Consider the following 17,009-nt stretch of genomic DNA (forward strand, 5'->3'; position numbering starts at 1 on the left):
AGAGCAAAACTCTGTTTAAAAAAAAAAAAAAAAAAAAGGAAAAAAAGCTTAATTGGATTTTGATTGCTACCTTCTAAATATCAGCACTTTCATTTAATCATAAGCCTCAAAGTGTTTATAAAACTTCTAAAGAGTTAAGTTTCACAATTCTCCTAAGGAGAGTCTACGCATACTGAGATGTTAATGCAGGGTTTAGAAACTGTCAAAAACTTTCATAAGACCCTCAAAGAGATCTAGGACAATTCCTCCCACCCACAGAAAAGCAATCACCCAAACAACTGAGAATCAGTGGCAAAAAAACTCTCCTAAAAGGACACAGTACTATGGGGAGTCAAAAACAATTCAGGCAGCTGGGCACAGTGGCTCACGCCTGTAATCCAGCAACTCAGGAGGCTGAGGTGGGAGGATTGCTTGAGGCCAGCCTGGGTAACATAGCAAGACCCCATTGCTAAACAAAAAAAGAAACAATGAAAAAAATTAGCTGGGTGTGGTGGCATGCACCTGTAGTCTGAACCACTGGGGAGGCTGAGGTGAGAGGATCCCTTGAGCCCAGGAGTTCAAGGCTGTAGTGAGCCACGATGGCACCATTGCACTTTAGCCTGGGTGACAGAGCAAGACCCCAACTCAAAAAAAAAAAAACAAGGGAAACATTTTAGTGAGTTTAGTCTTGCCTGGAAGAGACAAGTAAGGGACAGATGGGGGCAGTGGTGAGGGAGCCCAGGACAGCTAGCTGCTATGCTATTCAAAGTCACATATATTGCTTCCACAATATAACAAAACAGAAAGAAACCACCAAACAGCAAACAGTCTTCTAGTAATCCAATCATCATTTTTTTTTCTTTTTTCTTTTTTTTTTTTTTTGAGACAGAGTTTCACTCTTATTGCCCAGGCTAGAGTGCAGTGGCGCGATCTCGCCTCACCGCAACCTCCACCTCCCAGGTTCAAGCAATTCTCCTGCCTCAGCCTCCCGAGTAGCTGGGATTTCAGGCATGCGCCTCCATGCCTGGCTAATTTTGTATTTTTAGTGGAGACCGGATTTCTCTATGTTGGTTGGGCTGGTCTCGAACTCCTGACCTCAGGGGATCCACCCGCCTCAGCCTCCCAAAGTGCTGGGATTACAGGCGTGAGCCACCGTGCCCAGCTGACCCAATCATCTTTCATTTCAACCTTTTCCTCACCATCTCTTCAACTAATACTTTTCCTGGACCATTTTGACTTTAGGCTTCTACCTCCAATCTATTTTATCTACCCACTACTTCTAGCTTAATCTTCCTCAGAGATAATTCTAATACTCTGTCCAAAAACCTTTGATGACATGCTGCCTTTCTATGTAATTTTAAGCTTCTTACCTTAGCTTTCCATGCCATAAGCCTAAACTATCTTCCCAGACTTTTCTCCCACACCTTCCTTATATGTATCATATAATCAAACAGATACATCAGAAAATTCAGTCCATCCTTAAGGTCTGGCTCAACTGTTATTACTTCTTTCCCTTTTCTAGAAATTTTCCTGATTTCTCTATCCTGGAGGTAATTTGGTTTGGTGAGAAAGACAACGGGCTTAGGACTCAGACTAGAGTTTGATGCACTAGACCGTGACAGAGCTGTGTGAGCATGTGGAGGTAATTTAACTTGTCTGAATTTTAGTTTGTCTATAAAACAAGGGAGTACCAGTCTACTACCTTCAGAGAATGGTAAATGAGCTGACCTATATAAAGGATGTGACCTCCTTTCTACTTTAAGCGTATTTTGTACAATTCTTAGTGGAGTTAACACAGCTTTCCTCTTGGAAGTCAACAGACAATATGTAAGACTGAAAAGTCAAGAAAAATCAAGATAATAATATTATTTAAAAACATGAAAATAAAAAATAATGAATTAAAGCAGCCTAGGCATGGTAGCTCACATCTGCAATCCTAGCACTTTGGGAGGCTGAGGCAGGATGACTGCTTGAGCCCAGGAGTTCAAGACCAGCCTGGGCAACACAGTGAGACCCCATCTCCGAAAAAGAAAAAAAAAAAAGAATTAGCTGGGTGTGGAGGTGTGTGCCTGTAGTCCCAGCTACTCAGGAGGCTGAGATGGATCACCTGAGCCCAGGAGGTCAAGGCTACAGTGAGCCTTGACTGTGTCACTGCACTCCAGCCTGGATGACAGAGTGAGACTCTGTCTTAAAAAAAAAATTAAAATAAGCTGGGAGTGGTGGCTCACGCCTGTAATCCTAGCACTTGGGAGGCTGAGGAGGGTGGATCACCTGAGGTCAGGAGTTTGAGACCAGCCTGACCAATGTGGTGAAACCCCGTCTCTACTAAAAATACAAGAATTAGCCAAATGTGGTGGTATGTGCCTGCAGTCCCAGCTACTCAGGAAGCTGAGATGGGAGAACTGCTTGATCCCAGGAGGTGGAGGTTGCAGTGAGCCGAGATCATGCCACTGCACTCCAGCCTGGGTGACACCAAGACTCCATCTCAAAAAAGAAAAAAAAAAAAAAAAAATTAAAAGTTGCCTTTGGGAAAAGGGAATTAAGGTGAGACGTATAGAACACTGTTGCACATCATTAAAATCTTTTAGATGTTAACAAGATAAAAACCTTGACTTAAAAAATCATGTATGTGGATTAAACATCATTAAAATCTTTTAGATGTTAAGATAAAAACCTTGACTTAAAAAATCACGTATGTGGATTATTTTGATAAAAATAAAAATTAAGTAGCCAAAGATGTATCAACACAATAAAAAAGCTAAATTAGGCATTACTTGAATGTATGCTTCTAAACTAGTAAAACTTATCACAGAAGAGAATTATCTGACCCTTGACAGCAACATGTTGATCTCCCAGTAGAGTAAGATGATCAAAGGAATAAGATGCTATAAATTGACTTACAGGGAAGTCATTCCTGGGCTTTGACCTTGTGTGTGTCTTGTGATAGTTTAATATGCTGATGTCACAGGTCAAACTATTGTTTAAAACAAAACCAACAATTCTGAATATTCTATTGCTTAGTCTGTCCAAGATTTAAAAAACTAAACTAAAATGAATGAAAAATACAGAAAAGAATCTTATATTCTTAATGTCAAAAAACCACCATAAACCATATGATCCAAGAATCCCACTTCTGCGCATATATCCAAAAAAAGAAAGAAGGACCTTGAAGAGATATTTGTACATCCATATTTGTAGCAGCATTATTCACAATAGCCAAAACGTAGAAGCAACCCAAATATTCCTTGATAAAAGAATGCACATGCAAAATGTGGTATACATACACAGAATGAGTATTATTTAGCTTTAAAAAGGAAGGGAATTCTGGCACATGCAACAACATGGATGACCTTGAGGATATTATGCTACGTAAAATAAGCCAATCAAAAAAGGACAAATATTGTATGATTCTACTTATATGAGGTGCCTAAAGCAGCTAATTCAGAGACAGAAAGTGTAACATTATCAGGAGCTAAGGAAGTGGTAAATTGGGAGGCTTAATAGGTACAGAGTATCAGTTTTGCAAGATGAAAAAGTTCCAGAGATTGGTTATATAATCATGTGACTATAATACTAATGTACTGTATACTTAAAAATGGTTAAGATGAGTAAATCTTATGTTTATTTTACCACAATTAAAAACCAAACCAAACCAAAATAACCATAAAGTTAGAACACTAGATTATACTGCAACAGAGTGTAATTTCCTTGAAAACCATGAATTTTAAAAAGCGCACTTCAAGTGTATTAAGAGATGGCTCCCCATTCAACAGTACTCACCTGTACATTTATACAACATGCCTGTCATGGTTCCAGCTGCTACTGTGTTAAGGTCATCTTCTGCACCTCGTGTTTTCTCAATGATGACACCAAATGCACTATAGAGCAAAGCTAAAGAGGAAATGGAAGTGCTCAGTGACAAAACAGTGATAAAGTGTGATATTATGATATACATATATTGGTTTTCATCCATGGTTCCTAGCTCATAACTCCCATAGCCCTTCCTAAGTGACTAAAACAATCACTTGTTAAGGTATTTGTCCTTGGTTCTGGAATCAGCTTTGGAACAGCTTCAGAGGGACAAAGGTGAAGGTCTTTTGTTGTATTACTGGGGCACTTCAGGCCTCAGAAACACAATCTCTCTCTCTGACCTTCTCCTGCCCTCCTTTCACCTGCTCCCTTTTCTCCCCACAGCAGGACTCTAATCTTTCCCCACACCTTCCTGTCTTGGAACTGGCCATAAAGAAATTCTATGACCTACCTTGTCTGATTGCAGGCTGTAAGACCCCCATTTCAGAAGAGATCGTACACCATATCCAGGAAGAAGAAATGTTGCACAGAAAGGCCAAGGAGAATCTGGGCAGGCAGGCCTTGCTGGGTTTCTGCGCCCAGTCTATTAGTAGTAGAGCATGTCCTTTTTGTCCAATCACAGTTCTATAAGGTTGTCCATGCTTCAGTCATGCCTATCCAATCAATTTTCCACATGAGGCCCAAGTGGATGGGGTCGGAGGACTTTCTGGACAGCTCAACTCATGGGACTTGCATGAAAGTGAGAAAGAACTCACCCACGTGTCAGGAGGCTAGTGCACCCCAACTCCAGTGAAATGAAAGCTCCTGCACTCAGGGCCCATCCAGGCCTCACCTTATGTATTCCTTGACTGGGCTATTTGTATCCTTTAAAAATATCCAGCCAGGTGTGGTGGCTCACAAAGTTTCTGTAATCCCAGCACTTTGGGAGGCCGAGGTGGGAAGATCACATGAGCCCAGGAGTCAGAGACCAGTCTGGGCAACAACATAGGGATACCCCCTTCTCTAAAAAAATTTTTTAAAGAATTAGTTGGCATGGTGGTGCATGTTGCCTGTAGTTCCAGCTCCTCGAAAGGCTGAGGTGGGAGGCTTGCTTAAGCCCAGAAGTCTAGGTTGCAGTGAGCTCCACTGCACTCTAGCATGGGTGACAGAGCAAGACCCTGTCTCAAAAAAAAAAAAAAAAAAAATCTTTATAATAAATACGCAAATGTTAAGTATGTGTTCCCTCGAGTTCTGTGAGCCAATCCAATAAATTAATCAAACCCAAAGAGTGGGTTGTGGGAAACCCTGACAAAGCTGGTTGGTCAGAAGCACAGGTAAAATAACCTGGAGCTTGCTATCAGCATCAGAAGTATCCAAAATGGGGCTCAGTTTTGTGGGACAGAGTGCTCAACCTGCTGATCTAATGCTATCTCCAGGCAGAAGTGAAACAGGAGGACACCCAACTGGTGTCCACTGCAAAAGAGATTACTTGGTATGTGGGGAAATATTCCCACGTAACTGGTCACAGAACTATCCTATGTTGACTGTTGTAGTGTGAGAGCAGAGGAAAAACTGTTTTTTTTTTTTTGAACACAAAAGTCAGTATGGCAATTATATTTAGAAAAATTTATCCAAAGATATACATGGAATGATCACTAGAACAGTTTCTAATAGCAAACACCTGGCAACAAATAAAATGCCCATCAAGAGCATTTGTACCATCTGAATTGATCCAGAGAGGGACTTTTCATATAATGGAATACTATACAGTCACTTAAAAACCAGAAGAATCATTTTCACTAATAAGTAAATCAGGGACATGTGCACATGGTACACGACTGACTGGCTATGCAGAGAAACGCCTGGAAGAATTCAGAAGAAACATCAATAGTAGCTATTTCTAGAAAGTACCGCTAGGAAGTCTCAGGAAGAATATTTAAAATTTTCATTTATATGCTACCCATAATTGCTATACTTCGGATTAAAGACACACACATACACACACACACACATGTATTTCTAGTATAAGAAAAAATAGATTAAAAAAAAGTGAGGTTTGATTCTCACGTATTATAACACTAGCACCATTTCATTTTAAAGTATCTTCCCCCAAGCCATCCTTCTACGCTCTTGCAGATTCCTATCTGGAATGAATGTTAAACTTTTAAACTCTTTCTCAAAATTATAGCTACGCTCCCTTGCAACAATACACCACGCTCAGCCTTACAACTCCTCTACTGCAGTATTTTTATACTTCTATGAAAGCTCATCTTCCTCTTCAACTTATTTAACTGAAACTGATCATGAGCAGAACACCCTTCTCGATCATACCACAATGGGTACACAGAGGGTGACCAGCCATTCTAGTTTGTCCAGAACTGTGGGGCGGGGTGGGCGGGGGGTGGAGATTATTCGAACATAGTTTCTTGGACTTTTCTCTGAAAGTCCTAGGCAGACAAGGACAGCTGACTACTCTAGGTATACAAGCAATTAAAAGAAACAGAGGGGGGTGACTCTGTAGGAGGGTGGGAGGAATGCAGACATCAGCAACATATGAAAGCAGCCATCTCTTAGGATCCAAAGTGTGAAAACTGGCTTTACAGTGTGAAGATGTACTGCTTCCAAATTCTGTGACAAGGCAGGACCTTACTCTGCCATAACAAATGCTTTTTCTATGTTTTCTATGAGTTTTCTATGTCTTCCCCTCCTTAATCTGCCACAATTTAAATTGAGATTTTCAACTAAGTTCATACAGTAGGAAAATTTTGGATGTCAGGACATAAGCCATAAGAGATCTATTGTAAGTGACCAATCATTCATAAACAATATGGTATGAAAGCATTAGGCTCTGACTAAGCACTACTAAATTACCTTTTGCCTAGAACTGCAAACGTTTTCATTATCTACAAGGAATCTATTCCAATTGTGGCAATTAGGTGCCTGAAATCTACTCAGGTAAACAGAATAATGAACCAGCTATTAAGAAAACATAACAAGAGGGCTGGATTAATTTATCATGTATCACTACAGGACCTTGAACCTTGCCTAACATACAAAGCTGTTTACTTTGGACCTAAATTATCTGGATTTCATTTAAACATGATTTTACTGGGTGTTGTGCTTGGAAAGGAGAGTGTGCAGTGTCCAAAAGATTTTAAAAATTCAGAAATGGTATTCAGAATGGTATTAGCACCTGAGATTATTTCATAAGTTAGTTCATGGTCTTTCCCTAAGTAGTATCTACATTATGCATTGGAATGGATTTAAACATAATTGTCTCATATCCTAGGACCAGAATATGGGTTGATCAAATTGTTCATGATATTTATGCATTCTTTCTTTAAGTTAACAATTTATTATCAAACGAGATCTCTACTTACCCAGAGAACCTAGAGTATTAGCCCAAAGTGCCCCTTGCCTAGTCACCATATTCAAAATCCTATCAGGGCAGAAAGAGAAAGAATCTGTATTTAGAATCATTATTTCTCTAGTAACCTTTAAAAACAATAATGGCTATTTAACATGTCTAGACCCAGGGCTCAAAGTTTTTTAAATTCTAAAATACATCTTAATATCTCCGATTTCAATAAGGATGGTTTTTACTCTAGGTAAGTGAAAATTAGGTTAAAACTTTCAAAACTTTAGGCAAAAGTCTTAAGGACTTTTATATAAGTTCTTAATAATAATAATAATAAGGAAAACTCTTATTATTAAATGTATAATATAATGAATACACATTAAATATATATAAGGCTTTGAATGACAGCCTGGAATGTATCTTACAGAGGTTTCCAGAAACTAATCCACGTAAAAAATGCCACTGTTAACTATGGCGAGCTAGCTTCTAAAAGGTTCTTTTTGGGAGGGGAACATATGCTTAGAATGTTAAAGATAATCAAAGTAAAGAATATCAAAGTACAGAATATAAAGTAAAGAATATCAAAGTACAGAATATAAAGTAGAATTAAACAGAAGGAATCAGCCATCTAACTAGAATACATGGGGAAAGCACCCTGTGTCTGCTCCCAGACTAGAACCAAGCAGCCAAGGTGAATGCTCAGCACACTCTCAAGAAAGCACAGTTCTGCCTTGCACCAGTGCCAGACACCACCAGAACAGTGATGGAGGCAACTGGATGAAGAGAAGACATTCTTCTCCCAGCAGTGTAACACCATCTCAGGAATGGTTCTGTCCAGACAGCTGACTACTGCTGGAAATTATGGAAATACGGTAACAAAGAGTGAAGGAACTCATTCAGTTTAATTATTAAACGACTCAATTAATGTTCTACAGAAACAAAAATTTGTATTGCTTCTAAAAGATTGTTTTAAAAAATCAGTAATGTTTACAAACAGAAGTATATTGTTTCTAATTATGTTACATATTTACTAACGTATTTTAAGTTCAGCCATCATTTTTTCATTTTTAACAAGCATTTTAATAACTTGTTTTAAGAAAGGAAGCAAGTTGTCTTTTCTAGGAGATCTACTTCCAAATTTGTACTTAATATGATATTGGGGTTTTTGTCTCAAAATAAGATGGGAGAGGAGAAGGAGATGGGATAGAACTGGCCATGGTTGATGGTTGTTGAGGATGGGTTATGGTCCATGTGTTCACTATGCTATGTATTTTGTCTACTTTTATATATTAAAAATTCCCCATAATACAAAAACTTAAAAATATTATTGAAGCAAGGGACAAGTAATAAAAATATTGAAGGATCTAGGCTGGTAAAGCATGGACAGAGATCCACACAGTAACAGGAATATAAAAAACTTAACAGGGCTAGGCGCAGTGGCTCACGTCTGTAATCCCAGCAGTTTGGAAGGCTGAGGCAAGACGATCACCTGAGCTCAGGAGTTTGAGAACAGCCTGAGCAATACAGTGAGACCCCCCGTCTCTACAAAAAATTAAAAAATTAACTAGGCATGGTGGCATGTGCCTGTAGACCCAGCTACTTGGGAGGCTGAGGTGGGAGGATCACTTGAGCCCAGGAGGTCAAGGCTACAGTGAGCTGTGATGGCGCCATTGCACTCCAGCTCAGGCAACACAGCAAGGCCCTGTCTCTCAAAAAACCCCACAATTTAACAGGCCTTCCAGTTTTCCATGGTCTAATTCTAGCACATCTGGTGCCATCTGCTGGCTGAACAATATGAAAGGAAGATGGAGTTTAAAGTGTCCTAAAACAAAACAGTAGCCATCGAAGAATACATACTCATGATTCCACTTACATGAAGCATAAAAATGGGCAAAACTAAACATATTGTTTAAGGAATATCAAGAGGGACTGGCCATGTTTACTTCTTAAGTTGGGTGAAAACATACTTTCTGATCCTTTTAACTGTACTTTCCCTTCTCTGTAACTTCAAGTTCTAACAGAAAACTGTGTCTTATCCTTTTGGAATTAACTCTAATTCTAAAAATTTTATTTAAAATGTATCTGGCTCATCATTTCAGAAACACAAAGTCAAGACAGTAAGAAGTTCAAATTAAATGATGGCAGCTTGAGCCATCACTCTCATGAGCTGCTTATTCTTCACTACCATTTCCTATGGATCTGCATGCCCCCAAACAATCCAAAATTCCCATTAGCAACTCAACAATTTGAAAAGCAAGCCACATAGGGTTGGAGAATGTAACAGGTGCAGCTGAGAAGTCAGGCTGGCATAGCACTAGCTGACTGAGGGACACTGATTAAAAAAATCACTCCTTTTTAAAAGCTTAGAGTCAGTAATCTGATTCCTTAGTTGTTTTTATTTTGATTAAGATTAAAAAACAAAGACAAAAAAGCACATAACTATGCTAACCATCTGTAATCTCAAGGTTGTACTCATCAAACCAATACAACAGAGCTTAATATTCAAGTATCACTACATCAGATGGTTACAAGAGACTTACTGTACATTTCTTGGTTTGGACCAGGCCATGTTCTGGGTTTCCTTCAATCCTAGCCGAAGACCATTCATTGCACCAAACGCAGCCCCTGGTAAATCATAATAATTCACCCAGATAAGATAGCTTTATATTAAAAAAAAACTCAAAACTGCATAACTACACTTCTGATTCTTTTTCATTTTTAATAGAAAAAGACAAACGTAAATATTAAAAAAAAAAACCCTGAAACCAACATTCTAATTGCTTTTGATTTTACGCACCCTCAACTACTTGAACTGAGCACTCTTGAGAAAAAAGTATGTAACACTCACCTGTCATGCAACACCCTCCAATCGTAAAGAAGGCCAGCTCAAATCTGCCCCGGGTTTTATTAGCTCCGGTAGGTAAAATAAACTCATCTGTATCCTAAAAGGATAATAATGAAAACCAAGCTGAGTGTCCCTCAAGACACAAATCTTGTAAAGTTGCCTTTTTAACATTTCAAAGTAGTTTTTCACAGAAAATAAACCTTAAATTAACTCAAACCTATACTTAAACAAAAATAAAACTTTCTGCAGCAGTAACACCTAAATCAAAGTGAAATGAAATACGAAACACAGTTCTTAGAAGGGAGTCTCATTAAAGACTTTGTTTCCTTCAAAACGTAAATCTGATAGATTTGTGCAAAAGTGTTTAGAAAGGACAGCTCTAGAGAAAGGAACACTGAAAGCTATGAGAAGAACAGAACAGACAATCAGTCTGGAAGAAACAAACAACTTTCATTCTGTAGCAGCTATTTATTGTGCATTTTTCTATGTATAAAGCCAAATGTTCACAAACATGAGCAAAAACTAATAAAGTACAACAGTTTGGATCAATTATGCAAGGGCAAATGACCCCCTTTAATAATTTTTATCTGTTTAAGGAGTATATATTCCTTTGATACTCTCAGAAAGCTATAGACCCTATTTCTAGTAATTACATACACAAAATGTGGCATGAACCCCTGGAAGGTCATCCAAAATACTAAGATTGAGAAATGACACTCTTAAGAGCAAAATATGGTTACCAATTTTGAAGAGTCAATGCACCTTTATGAAAAACACACTCAAAAAAACAAACACAATTTTATCACCATGTTGGATTAAAAAAAAAAAAATCACACTCATTTTTGGCAAGCTTTCCATCCAAAGATGGTTAAAATAAGCCTCTAATGGCTAGGTCACACCCTTGGCAAAAAGACACATAGTGTGTTACATTTAACATAGTAAAGACCACTGACAATTAACATTCTCCTACATCCTTGTGGCAAATACTGAACGTTGATTCAGAAAACTGTATTCCTAATCAGAAAACTGTGGTTCTGCCTTGGTTTTTTCTTTCTGGCATGTGCACACATCCTCACCAAAAATTGCAAAAGTAAACAAACACATCCACTCTCATCACATAAGAATGGTCTGTTGGGCAATAATAAAATCTGAATAGATCCCATGTCATAATATAACTGTATAGAGTTTTATAAATTTTGGGTACTCCAACTTTTAAATAATGACTTAGTATTAAACTGCTTTTTGTTTGAGTTTTTAGAAATGCTAGATTCAATGTGGTAAGGTAAATAATTATTCTTCAGTCTCAGGCCATGGTTGCCGAGAATAAAAAAAAAAATTATCCTTCAATACAGAAACAGATGACTAATTAAGAATTGAAAACTTGGCCAGGCACGGTGCCTCTCGCCTGTAATCTCAGCGCTTTGGGAAGCCGAGTCGGGTGGACTGCCAGAGCTCAGGAGTTCGAGGCCACCCTGGGCAACATGGTGAAACCCCATCTCTACTAAAATACAAAAAATTAGCTGGGCGTGGCAGTGTGCGCCTGTAGTCCCAGCTACTTGGGAGGCTGAGTCAGGAGAATTGCTTGAACCCGGGGGTGGAGGTTGCAGTGAGCTGAGATCACGCCACTGCACTCCAGCCTGGGTGACAGAGCGAGACTCCATCTCCAAAAAAAAAAAAAAAAGAAAAGAAAACTTAAAAAAAAAAAAAAAGGCTGTGATGAACATTATCAAGCAAGCAAAAGTGCACGTTAGCACCAACTCATTCTCCTGCTAGTATCAACTGAAAAATATAACAAGGGTTGCAAGCAAACGTCCATCAATTCACACACAAACAACGTTGTTATCAAAGTATCTTAATATATTGAATGTATAGAAGATTTACTAAAAGGCTCTTGTTAAACCTGTCCTGCTGACACTCCAGGACACTAGTATTACTAAAATCCCAAGTACCAGACTTTGCTGACATGGAAGATAAATCCAAGAATGGGTATCAATGTACTTGCTGGGGGAAAAAAAAAAAGAAAAAACTTTTTTAATTTATAATTTTGCATGTTTAACACTATGGATGTTAAAAATATTTATATTTTCCTTATTTTTGTACCAGATGTTCACCTGGGCTAACAAAAAAATTTATTACTTGACACAATTTAAAAAAAAATTTCAATGAGGATATAAGAGTAGTGACAATACAAAAGCATTAGTAAGAGAAACTACAATACTGTATCAGATAAAAGTTGGCTAGGCACAGTAGCTCATGCTTGTAATCCCAGCACTTTGGGAGGACAAGGTGGGAGGACTGCTTAAACCCAGGAATTCCAGACCAGCCTGCACAACACAGCAAGACCCTGTGTCTACTATTAAACAAGAAAAAAAAAAAAGTTGTTGCCAAAGTCACAACATGGTAAGTTGACAGGTACTATTTTATTTAAGATGTCTCTAACCTTCAAAAGTATAAATAAAAGTTTTACAAAATGTAATTTCTATTATCTTTAAATTTAAGGTCTCCAGAATTATTTCCAATAACAGATGAGGTTTATAAAACACTTTTTAAAGTCTGAAGTCCCTCTAGAATTCCAATGGAAGATTAAATGTTCACGATGAAGAATGAATTCACAAGTTTTTGGGGGGATATGAAATATTTTATGTCTAACCTTAATAAGCCCCACCTAGCAATGCAGGGCCACAATGATATTGAATTTTAACTAGATCTAGAGTACAACCTCTAAGTGTAGATTCAACATTAAAGCAAAATACATGCAACTAGTTTTGAAATTTTGAGTAAACTGACAAAGGAGTACTTTTAAAGTAAAAAAATCAATGAACACCCAATGTTAAAATATAACATTTGAAAAACATTTCAAAAATAATGAAGCTTTAAATTGGCAAGGTCCGAACCATCAACTTGCTTCAATTTGAACACTTAACGCAAACAAGAAATGCAGCAGCTGTCAGATGCCGTTAGTGATTCAACTCTGAAATAAAAGGTTCCAACCATAACGCTTAAAAAAAAAAAAAAAAAAAAAAAGGCCAGGCATGGTGGCTCATGCCTGTAATTCCAGCACTTTGGGAGGCCAAGGCAGAAGGACCACTTGAGGCCAGGAGTTAAGAGACCAGCCTGGGCAACCAAGTCAGATCACATCTCTACAAAGAATGTAAAAAAAAAAGAATTAGCCAGGCATGATGGTGTTCATCTGCAGCCCTAGCTATCTGGGAGGATGAGGCAGAAGGACCGCTTGAGCCTAGGAGTTTGAGGTTACAGTGAGCTATGATGCTGCTACTGCAACTCGAGTCTGGGAGACAGAGTGAGACTTTGTCTCTTAGAAAAAAAAGAGAGAGAGAAAATGGAGTTACTGATATGTATCTCATGTACCATACAATTCACTTACTTAGAGCGTACAATTCAGTGGTTTTTAGTATATTCAGAGTCGTGCAACCAAGACTACAATAAATTTTAAAGCATCTTCATCACCCCCCAAAAAAATCACATACCCATTAGCAGTCACTGCCCATTTACTCCCAACCCTTGGCAGCTACTAATCTACTTTCTTGTCCATATATTTGCCTATTCTGGACATTCCATATAAATGGAACCACACAATATGTGGTCTCTTGTGACTGGTTTCTTTCATTTAGGAAGTTTTAAAGGTTCATTTATATTGTAGCATAATTTAATAATTCTTTTTTTATTACCAAATAATATTCCATTGTATGGATATGCCACACTTTTTTATCCATTCATCAGTGGATAAACATTTGGTTTGTTTCCATTTTTTGGTTATTATGAATAATGCTACTAGCAACATTCATTTACAACTTATGTGCACAGAGGTTTTCAATTCTCTTGAGTATGGAGTATACGCAAGTGAAATTGCCAGTCATAAGGTAACTCTATTTTTAACACTTTGAGAAACTGCCAGACTGTTTCTAAAAGCAGCTGTATCATTTTACATTCCCACCAGCAATGTACAGAGGTCCAATTTCTCTACATCCTCAACAATACTTATTATTTTCTTTTTGATTATAGTGATCCCCGTGGGTGTAAAGAGGTATCTCATTGTGGTTTTATTTCTCTAATTAATGTTACTGACCAGCTTTCATGTCATTATTAGACATCTGTATATCTTCATAGAGAAATGTCTACTCAAATCCTTTGCCCATTTTGTAATTATTTTTTATTAATGTTTCAAGAGTTAAAAAAATTAAATATTCTAGATATAAATTCCTTATCAGATACATAATATGCAAATATTTTCTCTCAGTCTGTGGATTGTCTTTTCCCAATTTTTTTCCTTTTGAGACAAAGTCTCTCTCTGTCACCCAGGCTGGAGTTAAGTGGTTTGATTATGCTCACTGACACTTGACCTGCTGGACTCAAGTGATCCTCCCACCTCAGCCTCCCTAGTAGCTGGGACTACAGGTGCACACCACCACACCCCGCTAATTTTTGTATTTTTTTGCAGAGATGGGATCTTCTTATGCTGGCCAGGCAGGTCTCAAACTCCTGGGCTCAAGTGATCCTCCCGCCTCAGCCTCTTAAAAGTGTTGGGATTATAGGCACGAGCCACTGCGCCAGGACTTTTTCCATTCTTTATTTATTTATTTATTTATTTTTTTGAGACCGAGTCTTACTCTGTTGCCCAGGTTGAAGTGCAAGTGGCACGATCTCGGCTCACCGCAACCTCTGCCTCCCAGGTTCAAGTGATTCTCCTGCCTCAGCCTCCCAAGTAGCTGGGATTACAGGCACCCAGCACCACGCCTGGCTAATTTTTGTGTTTTTTAGTAGAGATGGGGTTTCACCATGTTGGCCAGGCTGGTCTCGAACTCCTGACCTCAGGTGATCCACCCGCCTCAGCCTCCCAAAGTGCTGGGATTACAGGTATGAGCCACTGCACCTGGCCTCCATTCTTGTTGGTATTGTCTAAACCACAAAATTTTAAAATTCTGATTAAATACAATTTATCAACTTTCTTTTTACCACTTGTGCTTTTGGTGTCACATCCAAGAAATCACTGTCTAATCCAAAGTCACAACTACTTGTGCCCATGATTTCTTCTAAGAGTTTGACTGCTTTAGTTTACATTTGAGTCTTTAATCCATTTGGTGGTAACATTTTGCATATGGTGCAGGGTTAGGGTTCAACTTCATTCTTATGCATATGGATTCCAGTTGTCCTAACGTCTCCCCTGACTTAACTATCTTGGCATCCTTGTTGAAAAGCAAGTGACTGCATATATTGTAAGGTCTTTCTTCTGGACTCTGTATTTCATTAACTATGGATTTATTCTTATGTTACCATCATGATGTGGCTCTGTAGAAAGTTTTGAAATTGGCAAGTTCAAGTCCTCCAATCTATTTTCTCAAGGTCATTGGCCATTCTATGTCCCCTGAATTTCCATATGAATTTTAGGATAAAAGCTTGTCAATTTCTGCAAAAAAGCCAGCTGGGATTTTGACAGGCACTGCACTAAATCTGTTGGTTAATTTGGTGAGCACTGCCATTTTAATATTAAAATTTTCACAATCATAGCATGTGTCTTTCCACTTAATTTCAATAATGTTTTATAGTTTTCAGAACATGTTTTGCACCTGGTCCATTTATTTCTAAGTATTTGCTTTTTGATGTTATTGGTAATGAACTGTTTTTTGTAATTTCATTTTTGTAGTGTTCATTGCAACTGTCTAGAAATATATTTGATTTATGTATATTGAACTTGTATTCTGCAACTTGCTGAACTCGATCATTAGTTTTAACAGATTTTTGTGATTTCCCTTGTGATTTTCTATAGATAAGATCATGTCATTTGTAAACAGATAGTTTAACTTCTTTTTCAACTTGAATGCCATTTAATGTACTTGACTAATTGCCCTGGCCAGACAATGCTGAATATAAATGAGAGTAAATATACTTATTTTGTTCCTGATCTTAGGGAGAAGGCATTCAGTCTTTCACCATTAAATTATGTTAGCTTTGGATATTCTGTAGATGGCATTTAACAGGCTGAAGTCCCTTTTATGTCTAGTTTTATTTATTTATTTAGAGATAGGGTCTTACTCTATTGCCCAGGCTGGAGTGTAGTGGGGCGTTCTCAGCTCACTGCAACCTTTGTCTCCAGGGTTCAAGCGATTCTCGTGCCTCAGCCTCTCAAGCAGCTGGGATTACAGGTAGGCACCACCATGCCTGGCTAATTTTTGTATTTTTAGTAGAAACAGGGTTTCGCTATGTTGGCCAGGCTGGTCTCAAACTCCTGGCCTCAAGTGATCTGCCCACCTCAGCTTCCCAGAGTGCTGGGATTACAGGTGTGAATCACTGCGCCCAGCCTAGTTTGTTTTTATAATCATTAAAGGGGGTGTTGGATGTTGTCAAATGATTTTTGTGAATCTATTGAGATAAGCATGTGGTCTTTGTACTATATTCTTTCCTTGATTGCTTTATTATAAATTGATATGGCACAATACATTAATTTTCAGATGTTAAATCAACCTTGCTTTTCTAATATACCCAAGATATATTTCCTAATATATCTTGGATTCAAAAAGATACTCTGAAACTTTTGATGCTTAGTCAAAAAAACCCTGATATTGTAAACTGAGCTTTAAAACACACTTTGCCTGTAATCCCAGCACTTTGGGAGACTGGCCAACATGGTGAAACCCCGTCTCTATTGAAAACACAAAAATTAGCCAGGCATGGTGGTGGGCGCCTGTAGTCCCAGCTACTCGGGAGGCTGAGGCAGGAGGATGGCCTGAATTTGGGAGGCAGGAGGATGGCCTGAATTTGGGAGGCTGAGGTTGCAGTGAGCAGAGATCACGCTACTGCACTCCAGCCTGGAGGACAAAAGCAAAACTCTGGCTCAAAAACAAACAAACAAACAAACAAAAAACCCCACACACTTTGTAACTAGGCATCCCAATACTTTTATTGGGGTGCTTTCAAAAATTAATTCTGCTCTGGTTTTAAAAAATAAGCTTTTGAAGGGAGTTAACTGGTTTCAGAGAGATACAGGCCAAGCTCCTGGTGTTTGTGAGGAAAAAAGGGTGA

At 38.3% G+C, this 17,009-nt stretch overlaps 1 protein-coding gene and 1 non-coding gene across 5 annotated transcripts in view; both read right to left on the reverse strand.

Annotated features, from left to right (window-relative positions):
* TIMM23 (translocase of inner mitochondrial membrane 23) overlaps positions 1-17,009 on the reverse strand; it is a 34,173-nt gene that overhangs the window by 13,698 nt on the left and 3,466 nt on the right. For 3 of the 4 annotated variants that reach the window (XM_031006863.3, XM_055353100.2, XM_063710122.1), the window contains 4 exons: positions 9,975-10,068; positions 9,667-9,751; positions 7,149-7,207; positions 3,760-3,870 (listed from right to left, as the gene is read on the reverse strand). In XM_031006863.3, coding sequence (XP_030862723.1) covers positions 3,760-3,870; positions 7,149-7,207; positions 9,667-9,751; positions 9,975-10,068 — 349 coding nt within the window. Of the gene's footprint in view, positions 1-2,452; positions 3,871-7,148; positions 7,208-9,666; positions 9,752-9,974; positions 10,069-17,009 lie in introns of all 4 variants that reach the window. The other variant, XR_010135216.1, reaches the window with a different exon arrangement.
* LOC115933094 (small nucleolar RNA SNORA74) lies at positions 7,783-7,983 on the reverse strand. Its single transcript, XR_004069106.2, has one exon. It is a non-coding gene; the product is annotated as a small nucleolar RNA SNORA74 (small nucleolar RNA).

The sequence above is a fragment of the Gorilla gorilla genome, chromosome 8 (assembly GCF_029281585.2).
Source record: "Gorilla gorilla gorilla isolate KB3781 chromosome 8, NHGRI_mGorGor1-v2.1_pri, whole genome shotgun sequence".
In the NCBI taxonomy this organism is placed as follows: domain Eukaryota; kingdom Metazoa; phylum Chordata; class Mammalia; order Primates; family Hominidae; genus Gorilla; species Gorilla gorilla.